This window comes from Eleginops maclovinus, chromosome 6 (assembly GCF_036324505.1).
Source record: "Eleginops maclovinus isolate JMC-PN-2008 ecotype Puerto Natales chromosome 6, JC_Emac_rtc_rv5, whole genome shotgun sequence".
NCBI classification, from domain to species: domain Eukaryota; kingdom Metazoa; phylum Chordata; class Actinopteri; order Perciformes; family Eleginopidae; genus Eleginops; species Eleginops maclovinus.
The window spans coordinates 2,732,443-2,754,398 of NC_086354.1; the positions used below are offsets into that span (position 1 = coordinate 2,732,443).

The window sequence follows — 21,956 nt, forward strand, 5'->3', positions numbered from 1 at the left end:
TGTTTATTTGTGAGGATTACTTTTTTATTTATTTATTTAGCATTTTTCTGAAACGCTTGAAAACATCAACAAGTCGTTTTTAGAAATAAAATATAGTGTCTAACCCATGTGAAAAATACATCAATTGTAGGAGAGTAATTACTCTCTTATAAAAGGTCTCCGTGTAATGTAATATGTAATATCACCATATTAGTGAAGGCAATCTGTGTTGCTCTATATTCTGCCGTAGTATGATTTATTAGCATTATTTATCACAGATTTTTATTTTCTTAAGAGAGTGATTCATTTGTTTGCTGCAACAGTGACTGTGTTACCGTTTTAATATCTGGGATTTCAAAACAAAAACGATCAAGGACTCAGCATGAAACACTGATACACTGAAACACTGAAACACTGATACACTGAAACACTGAAACACTGATACACTGAAATACTGATACACTGAAACACTGATACACTGAAATACTGATACACTGAAACACTGAAACACTGAAACGCTGATACACTGATACGCTGATACGCTGATACGCTGATACACTGAAACACTGAAATACTGAAACACTGATACACTGAAATGCTGAAACACTGAAACGCTGAAAAACTGATACACTGATACACTGAAACACTGAAACGCTGATACACTGAAACGCTGATACACTGATACGCTGATACACTCATACACTCATACACTGAAATACTGATACACTGATACACTGAAACACTGAAATACTGAAACACTGATACACTGATACACTGAAACACTCCATCCATCTTCTCCCGCTTTTCCGTCAGGGTTGCGGAGGTAACAGCTCCAGCAGAGAGCCCCAAACTTTCCTTTCCCTGGCCACATCAACCAGCTCTGACTGGGGGATTCCAAGGCGCTCCAAGGCCAGCGAAGAGATATAATCCCTCCACCTGGTCCTAGGTCTACCCCTCGGTCTTTTCCCAGCTGGACGTGCCTGAACCACCTCAACTGGCTCCTTTCAATGCGAAGGAGCAGCGGTTCTACTCCGAGTCCCTCCCGGATGACTGAACTTCTCACCTTATCCCTAAGGGAGATGCCAGCCACCCTGCGGAGAAATCCAATTTCGGCCGCTTGTATCCGCGATCTCGTTTGTTTCGGTCATGACCCATCCTTCATGACCATAGGTGAGGGTAGGAACGAAGATGGCCCGGTAGACAGAGAGGTTTGCCTTCTGGCTCAGCTCTCTTTTCGTCACAATGGTGCGGTAAAGCGACTGCAGTACCGCTCCAGCTGCTCTGATTCTCCGGCCCATCTCACGCTCCATTGTTCCCTCACTCGAGAACAAGACCCCGAGATACTTGAACTCCTTCACTTGGGGTAAGGCTTCATTCCCTACCTGGAGTGGACAGTCCATCGGTTTCCTGCCGAGAACCATGTCCTCAGATTTGGAGGTGCTGATCCTCATCCCAGCCGCGAACTGATCCAGTGAGTGCTGAAGGTCACAGACCGATGAAGCCATTAGGACCACATCATCTGCAAAAAGCAGTGCTGCAATCCTTAGCCCACCGAACTGCAGACCCCCTCCCCCACGACTACGCCTCGAAATCATGTCCATGAACATCACAAACAGGATTGGTGACAAAGCGCAGCCCTGGCGGAGGCTAACCCTCACCGGAAATCGGTCCGACGTGCTACCGAGGATCCGGACACAGCTCTCGCTTTGAGAGTACAGAGATTGGATGGCCCTGAGTAGAGACCCCCTCACCCAATACTCCCGCAGCACCTGCCACAGTATCTCCCTGGGAACCCGGTCATACGCCTTCTCCAAATCCACCAAGCACATGTAGACCGGATGAGCGTACTCAGAGGCCCCCTCCAGGATCCTTGCGAGAGTGAAAAGCTGGTCCGTCGTTCCACGACCAGGACGAAAACCGCATTGTTCCTCCTCAATCTGAGGTTCGACACTGAAACACTGATACACTGAAACGCTGAAACGCTGATACACTGATACACTGAAACACTGAAACACTGAAACACTGATGCACTGAATCCAGTTGTGCTCTCTCTCCTCTCCACACACCGCTGCAATGCAAACACAGCTCCACCTCCCCTCACTCCTGCTGCTTTGGAATAGTAAATACTTCCAATTATGTTTATATTTTTTAGCTAATTTAATACTTGAAAATTCAGTTCAATGAGTTTTGAATGTATGCTTTTAGAGTCTATTAAACATGTGCCCTACCTTTAAAAGAATATTGCTTTTATTAATATAAAAATGTTTTAATTATTGTTAGTTTAATATTTACCAGAGCCATTCTACAGTATGCAACATTCTGTTCTCCAATATATTGTTCCTTTTAATGCTGACTATTATTATTATTATTATTATTATTTTGCACATTTCTGTACAACACTACCCCTTTAAAATCTAATATACTGCATTTTTTCAAATGTTTAGTTTTTCTGTATATTCCATTTGACTATTCTTCTATATTAAATATATTTAGAAAATGTATATAAAAAAATTAATATTTTCTTCTTACAATCGTTATATTTTTTATCTTTCTCTTTCAACTTATTTCCTTATACTGTGTTTATGTATGCAGTGTTATACACTAAAGCAAATGTCTTGTATTGTACACCTACTTGGCAATGAACCTGATGATTTTTATTGTACAATAAAAATGGTCCTTATGTTATGTTACCGCCTTGTTAGGACTATTTCTTTTTCAATTTGGCTTCTTTCTTTTTTTAATCAATTTTTGGTGTTGTATCAAAGTTATAAATTCCACTGTAATGACAACACTGCTAAGATGGAAGCTGTTGCTACCTACTATAGGCAAAACGCAATCATAGCTCAAGAGGCTAGTAATACACTACCACTTTTTTTTAATGACTAGTTGAACCAATCATCCTTACAGTCTTAAAACATGAGATTGGCAAAAATCCTAGTGCAGCGGCTAAGAACCGTTTCACAAATCAAGATGGATTAATCCTGTCACATCAAGGTGGAGGGCCGAGCTAAAGATAGAGAGGCCCCTTGCAAGGGAGCAGAAAGGGTTTCATATAACCAGTAGTGGGTACAAGTAGCTCCACAAACCTGGTACTGCTATACATTAACTAACCATACAGCTCTTTGAGTAAGAGTGTAGAATGCTTTAACAAATACAGACTACAGAGTGAAGGTATGCTTTTTAAATACTTTAACTGACAGCTTGCTTTGGTGAGTTCTTTAACGAGGCTTCAGTTGCAAAGGATAGTCAACTTCATGAAGTAAGGAGGTACAGAATGGTAAAATCAATGCAGCAGAAGTAAAAAGAAAAAGGTCACATCTTTCAGTCCCTAGTATTGAATGGCTCAATTTTCAAATATTCTACACTTCCAACTTTTGATAGAGCGCCCCTGCCTGGTTAACCCCATGTCATTCTCCATAGAAACACAATGGTGTAATCTTAGATAAAACATCATCAGTACTATTTTGCTCTTCCAGAATGTTCTACAAGTGTTTACCTAACATTATTATGCTACTCTGCCTCTTACAATTCAAGTAAGGCTACAGAATGAGTTCTGAAAACCAGCATTTCACCACTTCTGCTTTTGAAGACAAGTTTTTTGAACAAGTTTCTGTTTTTACCCTGAAATAAGATCTGTGGTTATCACAAGTTGAAGATATTTTCACATTTTGTGCTATGACATAAAAAAATACCACATTGGTGAATACATGTAATCTATGAGAAAAAAGTCATGAAGTCATGCAATAGTGATATACCTCGTTTATAGCCTAACGTTAGCTATTTGTGGTGATAGCATTATGCTTTAAAAATCCTAAACGTGGTGTTAATTTATGCAGATTATTCTGGTGAACGTGCACGTATCATAAATGTGTGTTTGTGAAAGATCTTAGTTTCTGCAATATTCTGAAATCCAATGGAAAAATCCCATTGTGTCTTGTCAAGTGAACCCTAAGAGGCTAACTTTGGTCAGTCTACAAAAATATGTCATCACTGCACCACTCCCAAATAAACATATTATATCAAATCAATATCCAATCATAAGATTTGAATTTCTAACCCATATCATCAGATGAGATATCTAGATGACCACTGGCGTCTCTGGTGTGAGACCTGAAGAAATACTGTAAGCATTTCGAGAGTGATATGGAGTTATTAGCAAAAACGCCATGAAAAAAATTGAAATCGAGAGACAACAAAGTTGTGTAATTTCTTTCTGTAAGGGTATTTGCCAAAATCATCTTATGTAAGGAACAGAAAGACACTTGGTTGTTAATGATCAATTTAAAAACCAGCTGCATAACCATGGTTAAATTTGTCTAGTATCGTGCCTCCTGCGCACACTAACCATGTTCCGACCATTTCCTTAATCAAACAGAGTATTCCATTAAGTAAAATTGCGTCTGACAAGAAAAATCTGCTTTATGTGTAAAAGGAAACCTCCAGACATTAACTCAAGTTCACAATAGAAAATGGCCAAAGATGCATAAATAATACAAAACTGTTGGTGCAACTCTAACTACCAGGTCTAATATTACTACCATAAGAGAAGGAAAGAAAGCAAATAGACCAGAAAAAACGAGAAACTTGAATAAAAATTGTCTGTTGTGTGTGTTAAAGAAACGTATTTCAGTGCTTTTTCTTTAAACATCTTTATTATTAATATGGTTTCATTTACCCTGCAAGAGAGGGTTTCTCTACTTTACTTCCAGAACAAGACTGACCACCTGTTGGTGTCCCTCAGTTTATTAAGTTCAACCATCACATGAAACTAGCCATTGGTTTTCAGATCCATTGGCAGAACCTCTTGGGTAAATGCCATTTGTTGTTGGTCATCGCATGCCTCCTGTCTCTTTAATCTGCCTTCACATGATACAAGATTTTCTACTTGCTAACAAAGTACGTTGCAAAGCCTTGTTGAAAACAGTTAGTTAAGCTTTGATGGTTCATAAGCTGTTCTCTGATTGGTTGCGCTTTGAAAGGTCAGCAGTGATGGAGGTCACAGTTGAAAAAATTCAAACTTAAAGCACAGTGTGCTTGGTGGCAATCCCAAGTGGCGTGCAATGCAAATGGTAGCGCACAGCATAGTCAGGCGGAATTGCTCTCTCCATACAAAAAGAAAGTCAGCTCAGAGCGGATTTAACGCAGATGTTAAAGCAGCTTTAGCCAGCTAGCCCACCAATGCTAACAGAATTGCCCAGTTATCACCTGTTAGCTAGAGGTACAACAAATGCAACTTCCTAATAAGCTATCTAGCTAATGCTGTAAACGAACAAAATAAACATACACAGAAACTAAAATCTATTATGTAGCTTGACAAGGCTGAAAAGGTGACCTATGCAGCTGCTAACTAGCTATTCAAAGTAAAAGAGCAACTGCAGATAATTCAGAGTTACATTGGCAGCCTTTTCATTGGGAAGATGTTCCTCATAGAAAACACACAACCGAAGATAAAAGAGACACGCTGGCTCTTGGAATGCTCAAGCCAACAGGAGCTAGTTAACAATGCTAGGCCATACCTACCCAGCTAGGCAGCAATATCCGGCATGATAGAATTATCTTAGGCTTGATGCAGAACACATGGGCATCATTGTTGCTTATCTCACAGAATCTAACTGGCTTTACTTGGAAGCTGCTGCTGCACAACGTTAACAATACTTGAAAATGTTATATTATCAAAGTCACCAAAAAGTTTGTTGAGGGGACTATGTTAAATGGAGAATGTTTAAGTGGATGTCAGTGCTATGAGGCAGGCCCCGCTTTGACATATCTCCATATGCTAATGCAGGGATGTCAGTTTGCTTTGCCACTTTTCTTATTTTAAAGTTTTTTAATTGGCTGATGCATCATCACACTCCAGAAAGACCATTGAGGTTCGACTGATCAGATGCTCCTGGACACCCAGGTCTAAGGTCTATGGGACAGACCTCAGTGTATCTATGGAATCCTCCTTTGGCACTTTTCTTTTATTCAAGCTCTTATTTGATGCTATTTAATAATTAATGCACTCACAAAGAAAAATAATGCAATACAAAAATCAAGCACAATAAATTAGGGGATACAAAAAAAACGTTATATGAAATAAATATGGGAATTTAGTTTTTATGAAATGTAAGGATGAGATAGCATTTTATAATAAGAATAATAATAATAGGAAGAAGAAGAAGAAGAAGAAGAAGAAGAAGAAGAAGAAGAAGAAGAAGAAGAAGAAGAAGAAGAAGACAATGAGATTTACTGTTAAATAACTTATGTAAAAAATAAAATTATTATTATGACATTATAATTAAAAGTGAGCTAATTTATTTACACAGTTCATTCATTCATTTTTTCAATGCACTTTGTTTGGTTGACTCTCACCTCCATCACCATAGAAACCAATCAGCTCTGTAGGGTTAATTGAGACAACACCTTGGGTATCCCAAGATGAAAGGCTACCACATGCTAACAAGCCTGAGCCAAATGTCAAAACCATTTCCTAAATCAGAATCTGTCCCCAGGTGTTCCCCTCTTACCTCCATCGCCATACGTCTCCACGCCATATCCGTCCTGCAGTCCGTTACTCCAGGTGCCTTCGTACCTGGCCGGTGTGTTCAGGCTCTGCCGGACTCCGTACCGGCCCTTGAACCCGTGAGCCCATTCTCCCCGGTACACCCACCTCCCCTTGGTTTCTACGCCGAGTCCGTGGCGTTTCCCTTGCGCCCAGTAGCCCTGGTACAGGTTCCCGCTGGGCCAGGTGTAGACGCCGACCACCTCGAATCCGTTGGACCAGGAGCCCGAGTACTCACCCTGGCCCTTGGGTCCGGTGCACACACCCTGGCCGTGGGCTTTGCCGTCCTCCCAGCCTCCGCAGTAGGTGCCACCATCGTCAAAGTCGAACCGACCGCCCGTCATTCAGAAACGGAGGGTGAAGTACTGCTCGGGGGCTTATTTTGAAGTCCACAGTGCGTGTTGTTTTCGGGTGTTATGATGAGAGGGGTCCCCGGTGTGGAGAGGAGCTCTCAGCGGAGGTGTGAGGAGCGAACGGCCAGTGATGGCGGCCGGGCGCATCAGAAGCTCAGGCGGTTACTGAGAGCGGAACGTGGGAGGGTGAGAGGCGGCCGCCACGGCTGCCAGAGTCGCTCCACTGCTGAGTGCTGGAACACTCGCCAAACCTCAAATGAAGACTGATAAGATGCAAGCGGTAAGACAAGGTGGTTTTCCTGTCTGAGATTTCAAAATAAAAGCCCGACATTCAACTCTTGTTTTCCAGAAGGACCTGTTGCAGGGTTCAGGTCTCACTGCAGAAGGGCCAGGGATCCATTTCATGCTGTAAAAGTGAATGAAATGACGAGTCAATGAACTTAAATGAACTCATAAACCATTAAACCATAAACATTAAAGGCACATTTATGTTCCTCGACAGTATTGTAAAATCTCAGTTGAGAACATTTTCATGTTGTTCCATTTAATTGATTTAACAGTGTTCCAATCCAGTCCAATCCAACAACAGAGTTGACCAAAGTGCTCTACTTAAAGCAGCATAAATAATAAATTTATTTAGACAAAACAGATATGGCATAAAAAAAATACTTTTATAATACTTACAGTCACAAACTCTCATAGATAATGTAAAAACAATACAAAACACAAGACAAATAAAAAACCCAATTTAAAAGCACAGAGTAATCAGTAATGCATGCTTTATTGCAGAGCCAATGTTTGAGCTGTGCAAACATACTCTGCAATAATATATGTACTTAAGGTTTTATGTTATCTAGTGAGTTTGTGCTATTGTGTTATTTTTTTGTAGTTTTTAATTTAAAAAAAATACATTACCAAAATAGTCATTTTTTTGTATAGATTATTTTCACTTTTACTTAGAATCAATTTAAATATACTGGTACAAGTATCATTTAAAGACAACACACTCAGATTGTACAACACACAACATTACTTACACATGCAGTTCTGAAAAGGATTGTTTTGATTTGTGGTTTGATCATAGGCAGATTTGTTTGTACATTTTAAATTTCAAAACATTGTTCAGAGACACTTTACCACATTCCCAAACTGAACATATAATGTGGGCAATAAGCACATATTCCTATCAGCAGAAGGCATGATGTAGAAACAATATTTTCTATTAAAAAGAAAATCAAGAAACCTGCTTTTAATTTGAAAGCAGGAACAGCACTCAGCTCGCCCGTTTCCTGCTGACTGTGAGCAGCTTGGTGTGAGTCTACAGGCCGTCACACATTCACACGGAGGGTGATCAACAGTTTCCATGTTAGATCTGTTACATCAACTACCCTGACAGCACACACATCTCAGGGGTTTACTGATACCAACAGGAATTCATACTACTTCAGTCTTTTACTGTGTTAAGGTCACTGGATTAAAAATCTAAACCAATACACAAGATATATCACAAAAGTGTACGAGATAAGTGAAAGCATAGTTTAGCTTGGTCTTATGCTGCCTGGTATATTTGTATTATGTTATTTATATACGTGTATGAGACTGGTAATGTGGTGTTTATCAGATGCACCTCTATTAATACAGTTGATCCACTACTTGATGCAAAAACAATATTAATGTTAATAATTAACATGACTACTGTTGCCTGTCATAGTTTGGAACCTTTGTGAAAATGTACTACTGATGTAAAAGTCATTCTTTGTAAGACATGTAATGCATTCGTAAAGCAAATGTTTTCAACACATTAGTACATTAAATTGCAAAAATGAACATTTCCCTTCGTAATTCCAACAACTTCACAATACTGTATGTGGAGTGTATAACTGTATCTGATACTCTCGCTCTGTTAACAATCTTAGGGGCAGTAGCTGACTGAGCTGTGTTGATAATAAAGTAAATAAAATGAAGCCACTGGACAATATGTATACCGATTCAAGACTTCTAAACTCAAACAATCAAAACCATGATGGCAGCAGCAATCCTCATGTCAACTGTTCTAAGTATAAGGACTTCTCAAAGAAGGACTGTCATCTTGTTGGCTTGTCAAACACTTCCACCTGCCGGAAAATGAACTAGTTTCAGAATTCATCCTGGGTTTTTTAAAAGTTTACAGGAGATTCAGATTATTATAATTCAGATTTTGTGCCATTCTATTGTCATTCAATATTACAAGGTTGGACATTCAGCGGTCTGCTGTTTTTTGATGGCATATGGCTCAGAAAACTGGACTGCCACACATGCGTGATTCTCTAAAAGGGGCTGCAGGCAACAACTCATGCAATGATTCACATCGGTGTATATGTAGAATAGTGATATAACAGTGGACATCTGGCTGCCACTCCATATCTTTGCATGCTGCATTTGCATTGATTCAAATGCCATGGTTATCAGAAGGAAACTAAAATGTTCTCTTTTTTTGTTTTACCTTTCATAAAACATGTGTGAATTGCCTTATTATATTTCAGGACCAGCTTTAGATAAGATTTATTTTTATTTGCATATATTTATATTATGTGGAATTGACAGATGAACATCAGCAGTGTAATATGCAAATGTCAATGTCTCACTATGTGTTTTTTGCCTTGGCAATGTGAAAATGTTGTATTTTCATTTTGTTTTATGTATTAATAAAATCATATTTGATTACCAGAGTAAGAAGCAGTAGTACCTTGCCTTAGATGTAGTAGATAAACTGTGACACTAGATGGAGTCAACAAGCCGTCTGGATTTAGGGATATGGATGTTGAGCGGAAATGGGTTTTTTTCTTTTATTAAGTGGTGTAAAATATTTTATTGAAGTATTCACAAAAATAATTTGTGATGTATCATGATTAATCCCAGGTTTAAAATATTAGTATTAACTTGTATTTTGGGGGTAGATAAAACAAATACATGTGAGGTGAAATGTACGACAAACTGGTAAGAGAAATCAGAGGGTTTTTGATAACATGATTTCTAAATTATTGGCTTGAGGCCAACAATAATCTCCCACTCATCTAAAGCTTTGAGAGAAAACGCTCTCACAGAGAGTGACTGTGATTCCCTTCTGTTCAGTGTGAGCAACACATATGCACGTATGGTAGTGTTGTTACTGAGCACTATTTGTTCCTCCAGTGGTGACCCTGTCCTCTATCTCACACTCAACGACAAGAAACTGGAGCATGCTTCAACAAAACACCTTCCTTCCATTTTCATCACACCTAAAGAAGGTGTGTAACATTTGTCATGCATCAGGTGTGCTGGCTCTTATGGATGTCTAGTGGTCTCCAGTCTGTGATATACATGCAATTGATGCTGTAGCTCCTTTCACCACACAACACAGGTCGGTTCTTTGAAACAGGCGTTTATTTTTGGCCTTAATACTTTAGCCTCCCTCTTCCGTTACGCCGTGAGAACTATAGTTACAAACAAACAAAATACATACATACATAGTCCAAACGTTAGCATAGTGTGCTACAAATACAAATATAAACAAGAAAATAAGACAGTGCGCACACATAAACCATACCTTGTTGGCCCCTGGTCATGAAAAGAGATTCTTAAAATGTCTTCTTCTGCTGATACCTACAATGATACTGCAGCAGCTTTGATAACGACGTCTGCCCACGTTGTGCTTCACAGTCCATCCATCCATCCATCTTCTCCCACTTTTCCGTCAGGGTCGCAGAGGTAACAGCTCCAGCAGAGAGCCCCAAACTTTCCTTTCCCTGGCCACATCAACCAGCTCTGACTGGGGGATTCCAAGGCGCTCCCAGGCCAGCGAAGAGATATAATCCCTCCACCTGGTCCTAGGTCTACTCCTCGGTCTCTTCTCAGCTGGACGTGCCAGGAACACCTCCCTAGGGAGGCGCCCAGGTGGCATCCTCACTAGGTGCCCGAACCACCTCAACTGGCTCCTTTCAACGTGAAGGAGCAGCGGTTCTACTCCGAGTCCCTCCCGGATGACTGAACTTCTCACCTTATCCCTAAGGGAGATGCCAGCCACCCTGAGGAGAAATCCCATTTCGGCCGCTTGTATCCGCGATCTCGTTCTTTCGGTCATGACCCATCCTTCATGACCATAGGTGAGGGTAGGAGCTTTGCCTTCTGGCTCAGCTCTCTGTTTGTCACAACGGTGCGGTAAAGCGACTGCAGTACCGCTCCTGCTGATCCGATTCTCCGGCCCATCTCACGCTCCATTGTTCCCTTACTCTAGAACAAGACCCCGAGATATTTAAGTTCCTTCACTTGGGGTAAGGCTTCATTCCCTACCTGGAGTGGACAGCCCATCGGTTTCCTGCTGAGAACCATGGCCTCAGATTTGGAGGTGCTGATCCTCATCCCAGCCGCTTCACACTCGGCCGCGAACCGATCTAGTGAGTGCTGAAGGTCACAGACCGATGAAGCCATTAGGACCACATCATCTGCAAAAAGCAGAGGTGCAATCTTTAGCCCACCGAACTGCAGACCCCCTCCCCCATGACTGCGCCTCGAAATCCTGTCCATGAATATCACAAACAGGATTGGTGACAAAGCGCAGTCCTGGCGGAGGCCAACCCTCACCGGAAATTGGTCCGACGTGCTACCGAGGACCAGGACACAGCTCTCGCTTTGAGAGTACAGAGATTGGATGGCCCTGAGTAGAGACCCCTCACCCCATACTCCCGCAGCACCTCCCATACCCGGTCATACGCCTTCTCCAAATCCACAAAGCACATGTAGACCGGATGAGCGTACTCCCAGGCCCCCTCCAGGATCCTTGCGAGAGTGAAAAGCTGGTCCGTCGTTCCACGACCAGGACGAAAACCGCATTGTTCCTCTTCAATCTGAGGTTCGACAATCGGCTGGACCCACCTTTCCAGCACCTTAGAGTACACTTTCCCGGGGAGGCTGAGTAATGTGATGCCTCTGTAAGTGGCACATACCCTCTGATCCCCCTTTTTAAAAAGAGGAACCACCACCCCGGTCTGCCACTCCTTTGGTACTGTTTCCGACTTCCACGCAATGTTGATGAGACGTGTCAACCATGACAGTCCCTCAACACCCAGAGCCTTCAGCATTTCTGGGCGGATCTCATCCACCCCCGGGGCTTTGCCACTGTGGAGCTGTTTAACTACCTCAGTGACTTTCCCCCATGAGATTGGAATTGGTCCCCCTTCATACTCCAGCTCCGCCTCTAACATAGAGTTCGGAGTTGTTGGATTCAGGAGTTCCTCAAAGTGTTCCTTCCACCACCCTAACACACTATCAGTTGAGGTCAACAGCGTCCCATCCTTACTGTACGCAGCTTGGATGGTACCCTGCTTCCCCCTCCTGAGGTGTCGGACGGTTTTCCAGAACAACTTCGGTGCCGACCAAAAGTCCTTCTCCATGGCTTCTCCGAACTTCTCCCACACCTGCTGCTTTGCCTCGGCCACGGCTGAGGATGCTGCCCTTCGGGCCCGTCGATACCTTGCAACTGCATCAGGAGTACCCAGGGATAACATATCCCGGAAGGCCTCCTTCTTCAGTCAGACGGCTTTCCTGACCACCGGTGTCCACCAGGAGGTTCGAGGGTTACCGCCCCTTGAGGCACCTAAGACCTTGAGACCACAGCTCCCCGCCGCAGCTTCGGCAATGGAGGCTTTGAACACCGCCCACTCTGGTTCAATGTCCCCAGCCTCTTGGGACTTGGGACTCCTCCAGACGTTCCCAGTTCACCCGCACTACACGTTTGGGCTTACGAGGTCTGTCCAGAGGCTTTCCCTGCCACTCGACCCAACTCACCACCAGATGGTGATCAGTTGACAACTCCGCCCCTCTCTTCACCCGAGTGTCCGAAACATGCGACCTCAGGTCCGATGATACGACAACAAAATCGATCATGGACCTTCTGCCTAGGGTTCTCTGGTACCACGTACACTTATGAGCATCCTTATGTTCGAACATGGTGTTTGTTATGGCCAATCCATGACTAGCACAGAAGTCCAGTAACACACCACCACTCCAGTTCAGATCAGGGGGGCCGATCCTCCCAATCACGCCCCTCCAAGTGTCTCCATCATTGCCCACGTGTGCATTGAAGTCTCCCAGCAAGACTAAGGAGTCCCCTTCAGGAGCCCCATACAGGACTCTTTTCAGGGTCTCCAAGAAGGCCGAATACTCTGAACTGCTGTTTGGTGCATAAGCACACACAACAGTCAGAGTTTTCCCCCCCATAACCCGCAGGCGTAGGGAGGCGACCCTCTCGTCCACTGGGGTAAACTCCAACAAAGCAGCACTCAACCGGGGGCTTGTGAGTATCCCCACACCCGCTCGGCGCCGCACACCTTGGGCAACTCCGGAGAAGAATAGATTCCAACCCCTATCAAGACGTAAGGTTCCAGAGCCGACACTGTGCGTAGAGGTGAGCCCCACCAGATCCAACTGGTAACACTCCACCTCCCGCACAAGCTCCGGCTCCTTCCCCCCCAGAGAGGTGACATTCCACGTCCCCAAAGCCAGCTTCTGTCGCCTGAGTCTGGTCCGTCGAGACCCTCTGCTCCACAGTACACACAAAAGGCAGTACCAACACACAACGAACAAACATTGGTTCCGAGGCACCAAACCACAGAAACTCAGTCCCGACGCACTGGCAAACAGAACACAAACTGCCTTCTAAACCATACTACACTTGAACTACTTTGATATAACATGAAATAAAGGATTTATTTATTTAACTTAATTATAAAAAGGAACTATACATTAAATGAGGCAACTTACAGATGCAATTGATAGTAGAAATCAACACTGGAATTACAGGAGGGAGTTGGGGTTGTACTTGGTGCTTTGATTAATAAAAAAACGTGTTTTCGCATACTTAGATTCCCAGTTCTATCACAAGTGAGAGAGTCCTTTCTTCTGAGACCCATCCATTCAGTTTTGTCCTCTCGTGTGCACATTGTTTTTTGATCCATTGCTCTTTCAGACATGTGACATATGTGGGTGTGTTATATAATAATTTCCCTGTACTTTAAAATGTTGTCCGTCAACACAAGCACATTTTATGGAAAGAAAAATGGTTATTATGTAATTAGCAGTGTTGGGAGTTCAATATTTTTGATTGATTCTAGAAAGGGAACATCTGAAGAGTTAGTGTAGTGAGTTTTCAGAGCAGTATAATAATTATTTGACCTAAAACAACATGTATTTCAATGTCCTCTGAGGAGGAAACGGGATCTGCTAACTATTTATTTCCCCTGTTTTATACAATACAAAAGGAAGCAGCTCAGGAAATGAGGCAGAAAGAATTCTGAACAGAATCAGGGAGGGAGATCCATACAAAGACTTGTCAGATGATGAGGATCCACAGGCAGTGACTGAGGAAGAGCAAGAGACAGGAAAGGGCCCGTTATGTACTAGGGCCCAAAACTAACATGTAGGTTTGCGTAGGGTTGTGATTCAGCATCACTCCACTTACAGAGACTTCTCGAAATTTGACTAGTACTAGCAGTTTAAATATATTTACTTTTGCTAGTGTTAGTGTGAAAGAAGTATAGAATAGAGGCTAGGTCAAGATCAGACGTTCAATCAAAGTCGTCGATGATGTCAATGTAACAGAAGAACAGAAGAAGAAGAAGAAGCTGCTTTGGAAAGTCAGCCAAGTTGGAGTTGAAGGAGGTGCAATAAGGCCCGGAACATTTTCAATTGATGAACAAATGGTTCCCTTGACAGGTCGGTGCCCTGTCCGTCAGCTCGTTCCCAGCAGGCCACATCCAACTGGATTACATTGTTCTTGGTACTCCTAATGGCATTGTGTTAGGTATGATGATGATAATGATGTAACTAAAACAGTTGATGGTTATTTCCTATTTACATAAGGATATGGCACTTCTGAAACCCATGGTTATCCTGTCTGTCTCTCTGTCTAGGTACATTACTTCCATCAAACTACTGGATGTATTGCTAGAAAAAAGGTCTGTAATGCAAGTTGAACATCTATGAAAAACAGAATCCCTAAAGAAATCAAAACCATCAGTGATAAAATGTCATTAAAAAAGGGAGAGGATTATCTAAAATGGTGACAAGGGCGATTTTTTACTCAATCAGTGAGCAATTCAGATTTTAAGCTGAGCAATACTTTATATATTTAAACTTGGGGAGTATTAACTTTACATTAATGCCACTGAATTAAGTCGTGCAACTACAGTAGGAAGCACATACCCCAAGCATACTGGTTTATGTCATTCTTATTTTAAGAGAGGGTTTCCATCTCCAGTTCCCCACACTATTCCTGAAATAAGCATCCTATAAAATAGCTAGTTGCATACATTAATATGTCACTGTATTATTGACCAGTATGAAGTTTACTTGCATATGGAATACGGTATGATTCCTAAAACCATAATGTCACCACTTTGAATTATGCTTTTATGCTTCATCTTCATTTGCCGAAGTCCATTTCACACTGCTGGTATAATGCCGCTCAAATCGAAAAAGTAAATGTATCAGTCTATTGGTATTTACCAAAGATATTATTCAATTAATACTTCGATTTGACAAATCTACAGCGATGCATCCTTCATTATGGGACCTGAATACTATTCTTGAGTATAACGCTTGCATCAAGTTTAAAGTGTAAGAGCTGTAAACTGTACAGTTGTCCAGTTAGAAATAAACTGGAGCTTATAGACCAGGCCGAAGAGAAAATCCACTGCCAGCACTTCCACTAAGTGACCTCCAGATGCCAACCAGCCTCTCCGACCCTCAACACAAAAGAAAAATTGCACTTAACCACAAGTAGCCAAACTTGAGGCACCGATTGCATCGAGTGGCTTATTAAATATATTTAAGGCCCCTTTTATGAGAAGATGCAAAGATCAAAACCCAGGAAATCCTGTGTGAACAGAGACAGTTGGTTGTCTGACTAGGGTATCACAATCTTGCTGTGTAGTTCACACCTCTATACACACACCAACAACATAAACACTCTAACAGACACACACTCACACACATACTGGTTTGTATTCGCATCGTGGACCAATAAGTGATTATCACTTGCAGGGACTGATTGTATGTGCACACACACGCACGCACGCACACACACACACACACACACACACACACACACACACACACACACACACACACACACACACACACACACACACACACACACACACACACACACACACACACACACACACACAGTCATTGCCTGTTTTATATCCCCTATTCTCCCACCTTATCTCCCCGCACAGATAGCAGGTAGAACTGAGACAAGCTTTTTAATTAAGAGAAGGCGTTGAGCTCACATCACCATGCTGCCTCTCTGTTTGTTCCCAGCACTTATTTGTCAGGAACAAGGGCTTTAATACAGATTAACCTGCAATGTCAGTCACAGCATATGTGTGTGTGAGTGTGTGTGTGTGTGTGTGTGTGTGTGTGTGTGTGTGTGTGTGTGTGTGTGTGTGTGTGTGTGTGTGTGTGTGTGTGTGTGTGTGTGTGTGTGTGTGTGTGTGTGTCAATGTGTGTATTTTCTTGCATATGGAACATCGGAGAACAAAGACTTAACAACATATCTCATTTTATAGAGCCTCCTGTGACAGGCAGGACGTAGAATCAATTAAACACTATAATTTTAAAATAAGATCCTATAGCTAACACTGAGTGGCATTTAATTTTGAATACAATTATGTGAAGATATTAACGAGGATGTGATGGGATTATATGATAATACAGATTGAGCAGCAACAATAAACTGCCATAAACACCAGGAGAGGACATTTCCAAGCAGTCCAAGAGCTCTCCAGAGACCTCCATGCGTAGACCCTGCATCAGTCTTCCACCGGCAGGATCCAGGACTTCCATCCGTTTTGTTGGCTCCTGAGGCTGAGGGCCGGATATTTCTTTGGCTTGTGCTCATGTGCCTTCAAGCTAAAAAGAGGTTTAGACACCCCAACTCAAGGGACAACAATGAAAGGCATGTTAATATATCATCTTCTTATCATGTTGCATCAAAATATATTCCCTTTTAGTCGTTTCTGCATTTTTGAGCTGTATGCTCCCTGTACCTTTCATAGTTTGCTTATTGGATAACATTAAAAGTGTCAGGGTGAGCAAAGCAGGTAGGACCCAAGTGAAGGAAAGATACAGGGTCAAACCAATAAATACCTTTATTTCAAGGTAAAAAAGATACAGAAAGACTGAACTCTCTCCCTCTAGAACGCATTCGACTTCAACAAGGATCTCACAACAACTGAAAGACAACAGAACTTAAATACCAGTAGGAGAAATCACAAAGACAAGAGACAGGTGGAGAGGGAAAAAACACACAGGACCATGCGGTGACTCTATCACGTAATCAAACAGGAGGGAAACACAGAGACAGGAAGTAAAAGCAGACATAACTAGGGGGATGCACACTTTTCAGAATAAAACGGAAAACAAAGACCGTGACGAAATAAAATAAAACAAACACAGATCGTGACACAAAGAGACATTCATTATAGACGAACCTACAACTTAGTCTTGTTCTCCCCTCCGCCAGGACACCATAATGCTCCAGAGACAGGCCCCCAGTCAGGGACGACAGCAACTTTAATTCAGCCAGCACACATCCCAGCACCGGAAGTCACAACTAGTAGGTGGAATTTTCAGTCTAGGTTTTTGTACGGAAGCAACAGAAAGTTTGTTGATGCTAAGGGGAGTCAAAGAAGTCCTCTGGGGTTAGACCCTCTGTGATGGGCATTGCACTTGCTATCCATCTTCCAGAGCCACTGCACGCACACTCTCCTCCGAGAAGAGTAACCCCTGGCAACGGAGGGAACAATGTCCAATGTTCTGACACTTTGAATCAAATCCGATAAACAAACCTGCACAGACCCTGTGACTTCAGAAAGCCACTGGGGCCGCTCTACTTCCTCATCCACTCAAATTGTACCAAAGTCAGATTGGAGCTGTAGTGAGTCACTTCCCCTGGAAGATACAATAAAGTGGTAATACAGGCCGGACCGGGGCTAGTCTCTACGCATGCTAGTTTCAGTAGCTATAACTGTCACACAATACAGAAATGACCAATGGGCCCACATCACGCCATATTTACGTTTATCCAAAAGGGGGCCAAACCCAGAAATGTATAGTTACATTCCATGTTTAGGATAGCATCTCCCATAAGACTGTTTGACTTGATAGAAGTTACAAATATATATTTTTTATCGCTCAATACAACACTAACCAAAAGGTCACACAAGACAATGTATCTGAGCAGAGATCTTTTATTCATACATGAATGCATGTGGAACCATAGTTAATGCTTCACATATATTTCCTGAATGTGTAACAATGAGCAGTACAGCCTCAGAGGCCTCACAGTGAGAATAAATTATCCACAGCATGCTGACACATTTTCTAGATGGCCATAGTTAAGCTGTAGAAAAAAATAAGCTTTTTCTCCTGTCTTTTCAAAAAATATGCTTTTAATAAAATAATAATGCATATTTGAAACATTTTGCAGTCAAATGATTTGCCCCATAGCTTTGTACCTTTCTTTGTGGCTGTTTTATTACTTGTGATGCACTTTTATGCTTCTGCAGGACACACCGATAAAAGCCATTTAACAAGCAGTGAGTGTTGTTTGGTTTGCTGTGCAGCAGTAAGGAAGTCAGTTTGAGCCACGGGCTGCTGTGTGTTGTAACCAGATAAGTCAAAAATAAACCAGATATAAGAATGACAGCTGGCTGATGAATATTTATTTATGTCTGCAAATCTATAAACACTTACCTTCTACTGCAGAGACAAACAGGGCTAGATTCAAGCCACTGCAGGAAATAATAGGAAGAATAAGTGACGCTTTAGGTTACAGACCGCAAGGTACAGCATGAATCCTAGTAAAAGTGTAGTCTTTATTCAAATCCTACCTCCAAACGTTTTACTTTAGGGTTAGGGTTAGCCGTTGGGCTTTTTTTAAAACATCTGTTTCTCTGTCTGCCCTGAATGTGTTTAATGTTTTGCTGATTTTACTGTAAAGCGACCTTAGGTGCCTTGAAAAGCGTCTCAAAATAAAATGTATTATTATAATTATACTTCGTTCTGAACAGACATATAGGTAGGTACGGGAAACAGGATGTGAAGGTATGAAAGAAGGGGTTAACAATTTGGGATTGTTTCACAAAAAAGATGACATATGCATCATTTAATAAATGTGTTTTTAATTCAAATAACATTATTACAAACAGGCAAACTCAAAGGATTCCAAGGTTTATTAATCATACACTACAGGATAGTTTTGCCAATGAAACACTTAAGTCCCCGGCTTCTCCATCAATGCCACATACAATATACTGTATCCCATGAATAAATGAATAGACCCCAATAAAAAAAGTGCCATAGACAAACTGGTGCAAGTAAGGTGCAGGAATGAGTAAATGTATGCGTAAGATAGAATAAGAGAAAGTTACCTTGTTCCTTTATCATCTTGGGGTACTTCATATAACTATAGGCAGGGGTTCAATTGCGCAGGGCTGTCCAGGGCTCAGCTCTGACTTCACCCTCGCACATTTGTCATGTTTCTATAAAAAAACTATGTAGAAAACTATATAGATGCGAAAACTTTTCTCGTTTTTAACAGAGACTATATATTTAGGGTTCTTGATCATTCAGTGGTTGATTTGTGTTGACTTTATTTACCGTGAGAATTACAGCATACTTTGGGCCATAATTGCGCTTCCCTACAAATGAACTGAGAATTCCAGACAAATATTTTAAGCTATTCTAGTGCGCACGACGAATACAAAACATGGTTTTAAGGATAGGATGTCACTACTCATGTAGTTGCTTTTTACTGTTCTTTAGTAAGTGTGCTATTAGTATAATTTAAGATCTAAATTAATTCCAGTTTAATGAAATTCTTAAAAAGAAGGTTCTGCTTGTAATACTTTCTATTTTTATTGTCTCATATGGTGGCATTAATGTGTGCATTTGATACAGATACAGGACCAGTTGCTTTAGGGCCTTTGACCTGGGCTTCAGCCCAGGTCAAAATAAGGAGATCCTCGACCACGCCCCCCCATCCCCACACAGATCCCCCCAACATATCAAATCCCAATTTTACCCCTGACTATAGGGTAAATCTGTGTGTTAATTTCTCAATGGGACTGTGCATCGTCATGAATAATATCTTCGCTCTAGTTGGTCAGGTTGTTATGGCCACGGTGTAGATGATAATTTACTGCTCAATTGTGACCCGCAACACATAGAGGCCAGACCTGATAACGTTTGAAAGAAAAACTAAAGTTTATTCAGAACACATGTTTAAGGCAATCCAAAAACCCAAACTATGTTTTGTAGGAGAACTGGCAAAAAAGAACTAAAGCTGGGGGAAGTCCAGACCAGCAACACCATAGGTCGTAGGACCCATAGATCCCCCTTAAACCAAAGAAATAAAACAACCCGTAAACTAAACTTAGAAATGAAACCGCAAACATTAACTACCATCTACCCCATAGAACTCAACCCCATAGAAGCCTCTTTTATGCGGAAAATACTTCCGCAAGCAGATATTCCCTCGCTCATACCTCAGATATTTTCCACCACAGTTGGACCCTGGGCCATAGTTTGGACACCCCTTCTCTAACCTTTAAAAAACCTATTTCTATTAAAACTATGAGGTTATAAATATTAATATCAGCGCTTCATTGTTTACTCAAACTGTGCAAATGAAGGCAATAAATATGTTTGGTTTGAAATATATCTTGATTTGAATCATTATTCCAGCCACCAGTACCTTCTCTGTTTGGTGATCCTCTTTTGTTTTCACAAGGAATGTATCCAAGGATCAATACTTTCTTGATGAGCCAGGCATTTCTAGTGACTTTTATATGTACTGTTGCTTCAAATCGTATTCACCTCCATGAGCGATTGAAAAAAAACTCTACCGATACAAAAACTCTCTGGGAACCATCCATCAGTAAACACATGTCTTTTTTGATTGATTGACATCTGACACAGCTAATGGTTATAGCCCTCTCTCTCTGTCTAAACAGCCATTGGATTATGCAAAGTTTTGACTGTCTGGACGACAGTTGAAATGCAGGACATCGTCTCAATTTGTGGGTGCAGGACAAAAGATATAATTCTGTCCAAGAGATCCACAAGCCGGAGGATTGAGGTACAATTAGATAAGGAGGCACAAAACAGAGAGCTAAGACTCTTTTTCAGTTGTATTCCAAACAACAATGCCTCTCTTTCTTCCTAATCAGAGAGATATGGGCTGTAGGAGAAACATGTTAGCATACTGTAGGGCAGGGATATTCAACTAAAATTCAATGAGGTCCAGTGAGGGAAACTTTCCTCAAGCGAAGGTCCGGAACATCAAATGTGTGCATCTTAAAAGAGCTTCATTTTAGAACGTTTAAATAAAGAGCAGCAGCAGCTTGAGTTTCCCTTTCTCTTTGTTAACGTTTCACATCTTAACAGTTTCAGCCAATTATAGAACATATCAGTCCAAACACATCATAACAATGGAACAGTGTTAAGGTTTGTCTTCTGTCCCTCTTATATTCCACTCCCTCACTGTCTGTCTTTAGTTCAGTGAGAGGACTGAGCTCTATCCTGTCCGGCCAGGATTTTAAATCGGGGCTGAAATGGTGTCAGGGCCATTCTCATGCACATGTGAAAGTGCTCATTGGTGCTCCACTCACCGCCTTCTCTCTCTGTCTCCCAGTAACTCGTCTCTCCCCTCACTCTTCCCTCGGTCTTCTCTCTCTGTCTGCCGCTAACCCGTCTCTCCCCTCACTCTTCCCTCCGTCTTCTCTCTCTGTCTGCCGCTAACCCGTCTCTCCCCTCACTCTTCCCTCCGTCTTCTCTCTCTGTCTCCCGGTAACTCATCTCTCCCCGCACTCTTCTCTCCGTCTTCTCTCTCTGTCTCCCGGTAACTCATCTCTCCCCGCACTCTTCTCTCCGTCTTCTCTCTCTGTCTCCCGATAACTCGTCTCTTCACTCACTCTTCTCTCCACCTTCTCTCGCTCTCTCCCGTTAACTTGTCTGTTCTTCTTGAGTTTATCTCCCTGTATTGTTCACTGGTATCT

The 21,956-nt window shown here is 41.9% G+C and overlaps 1 protein-coding gene across 1 annotated transcript in view; it reads right to left on the bottom strand.

Moving 5' to 3' along the window:
* Window positions 1-7,115, bottom strand: part of LOC134866347 (junctophilin-1-like) — a 34,325-nt gene extending 27,210 nt beyond the window's left edge. The window contains exon 1 of the mRNA XM_063886461.1: window positions 6,489-7,115. Within this exon, the coding sequence (XP_063742531.1) occupies window positions 6,489-6,867 (379 nt within the window). The 5' untranslated portion in view covers window positions 6,868-7,115. The remainder of the gene's footprint in view (window positions 1-6,488) is intronic.
* Between the last annotated feature and the right edge of the window lie 14,841 nt (window positions 7,116-21,956).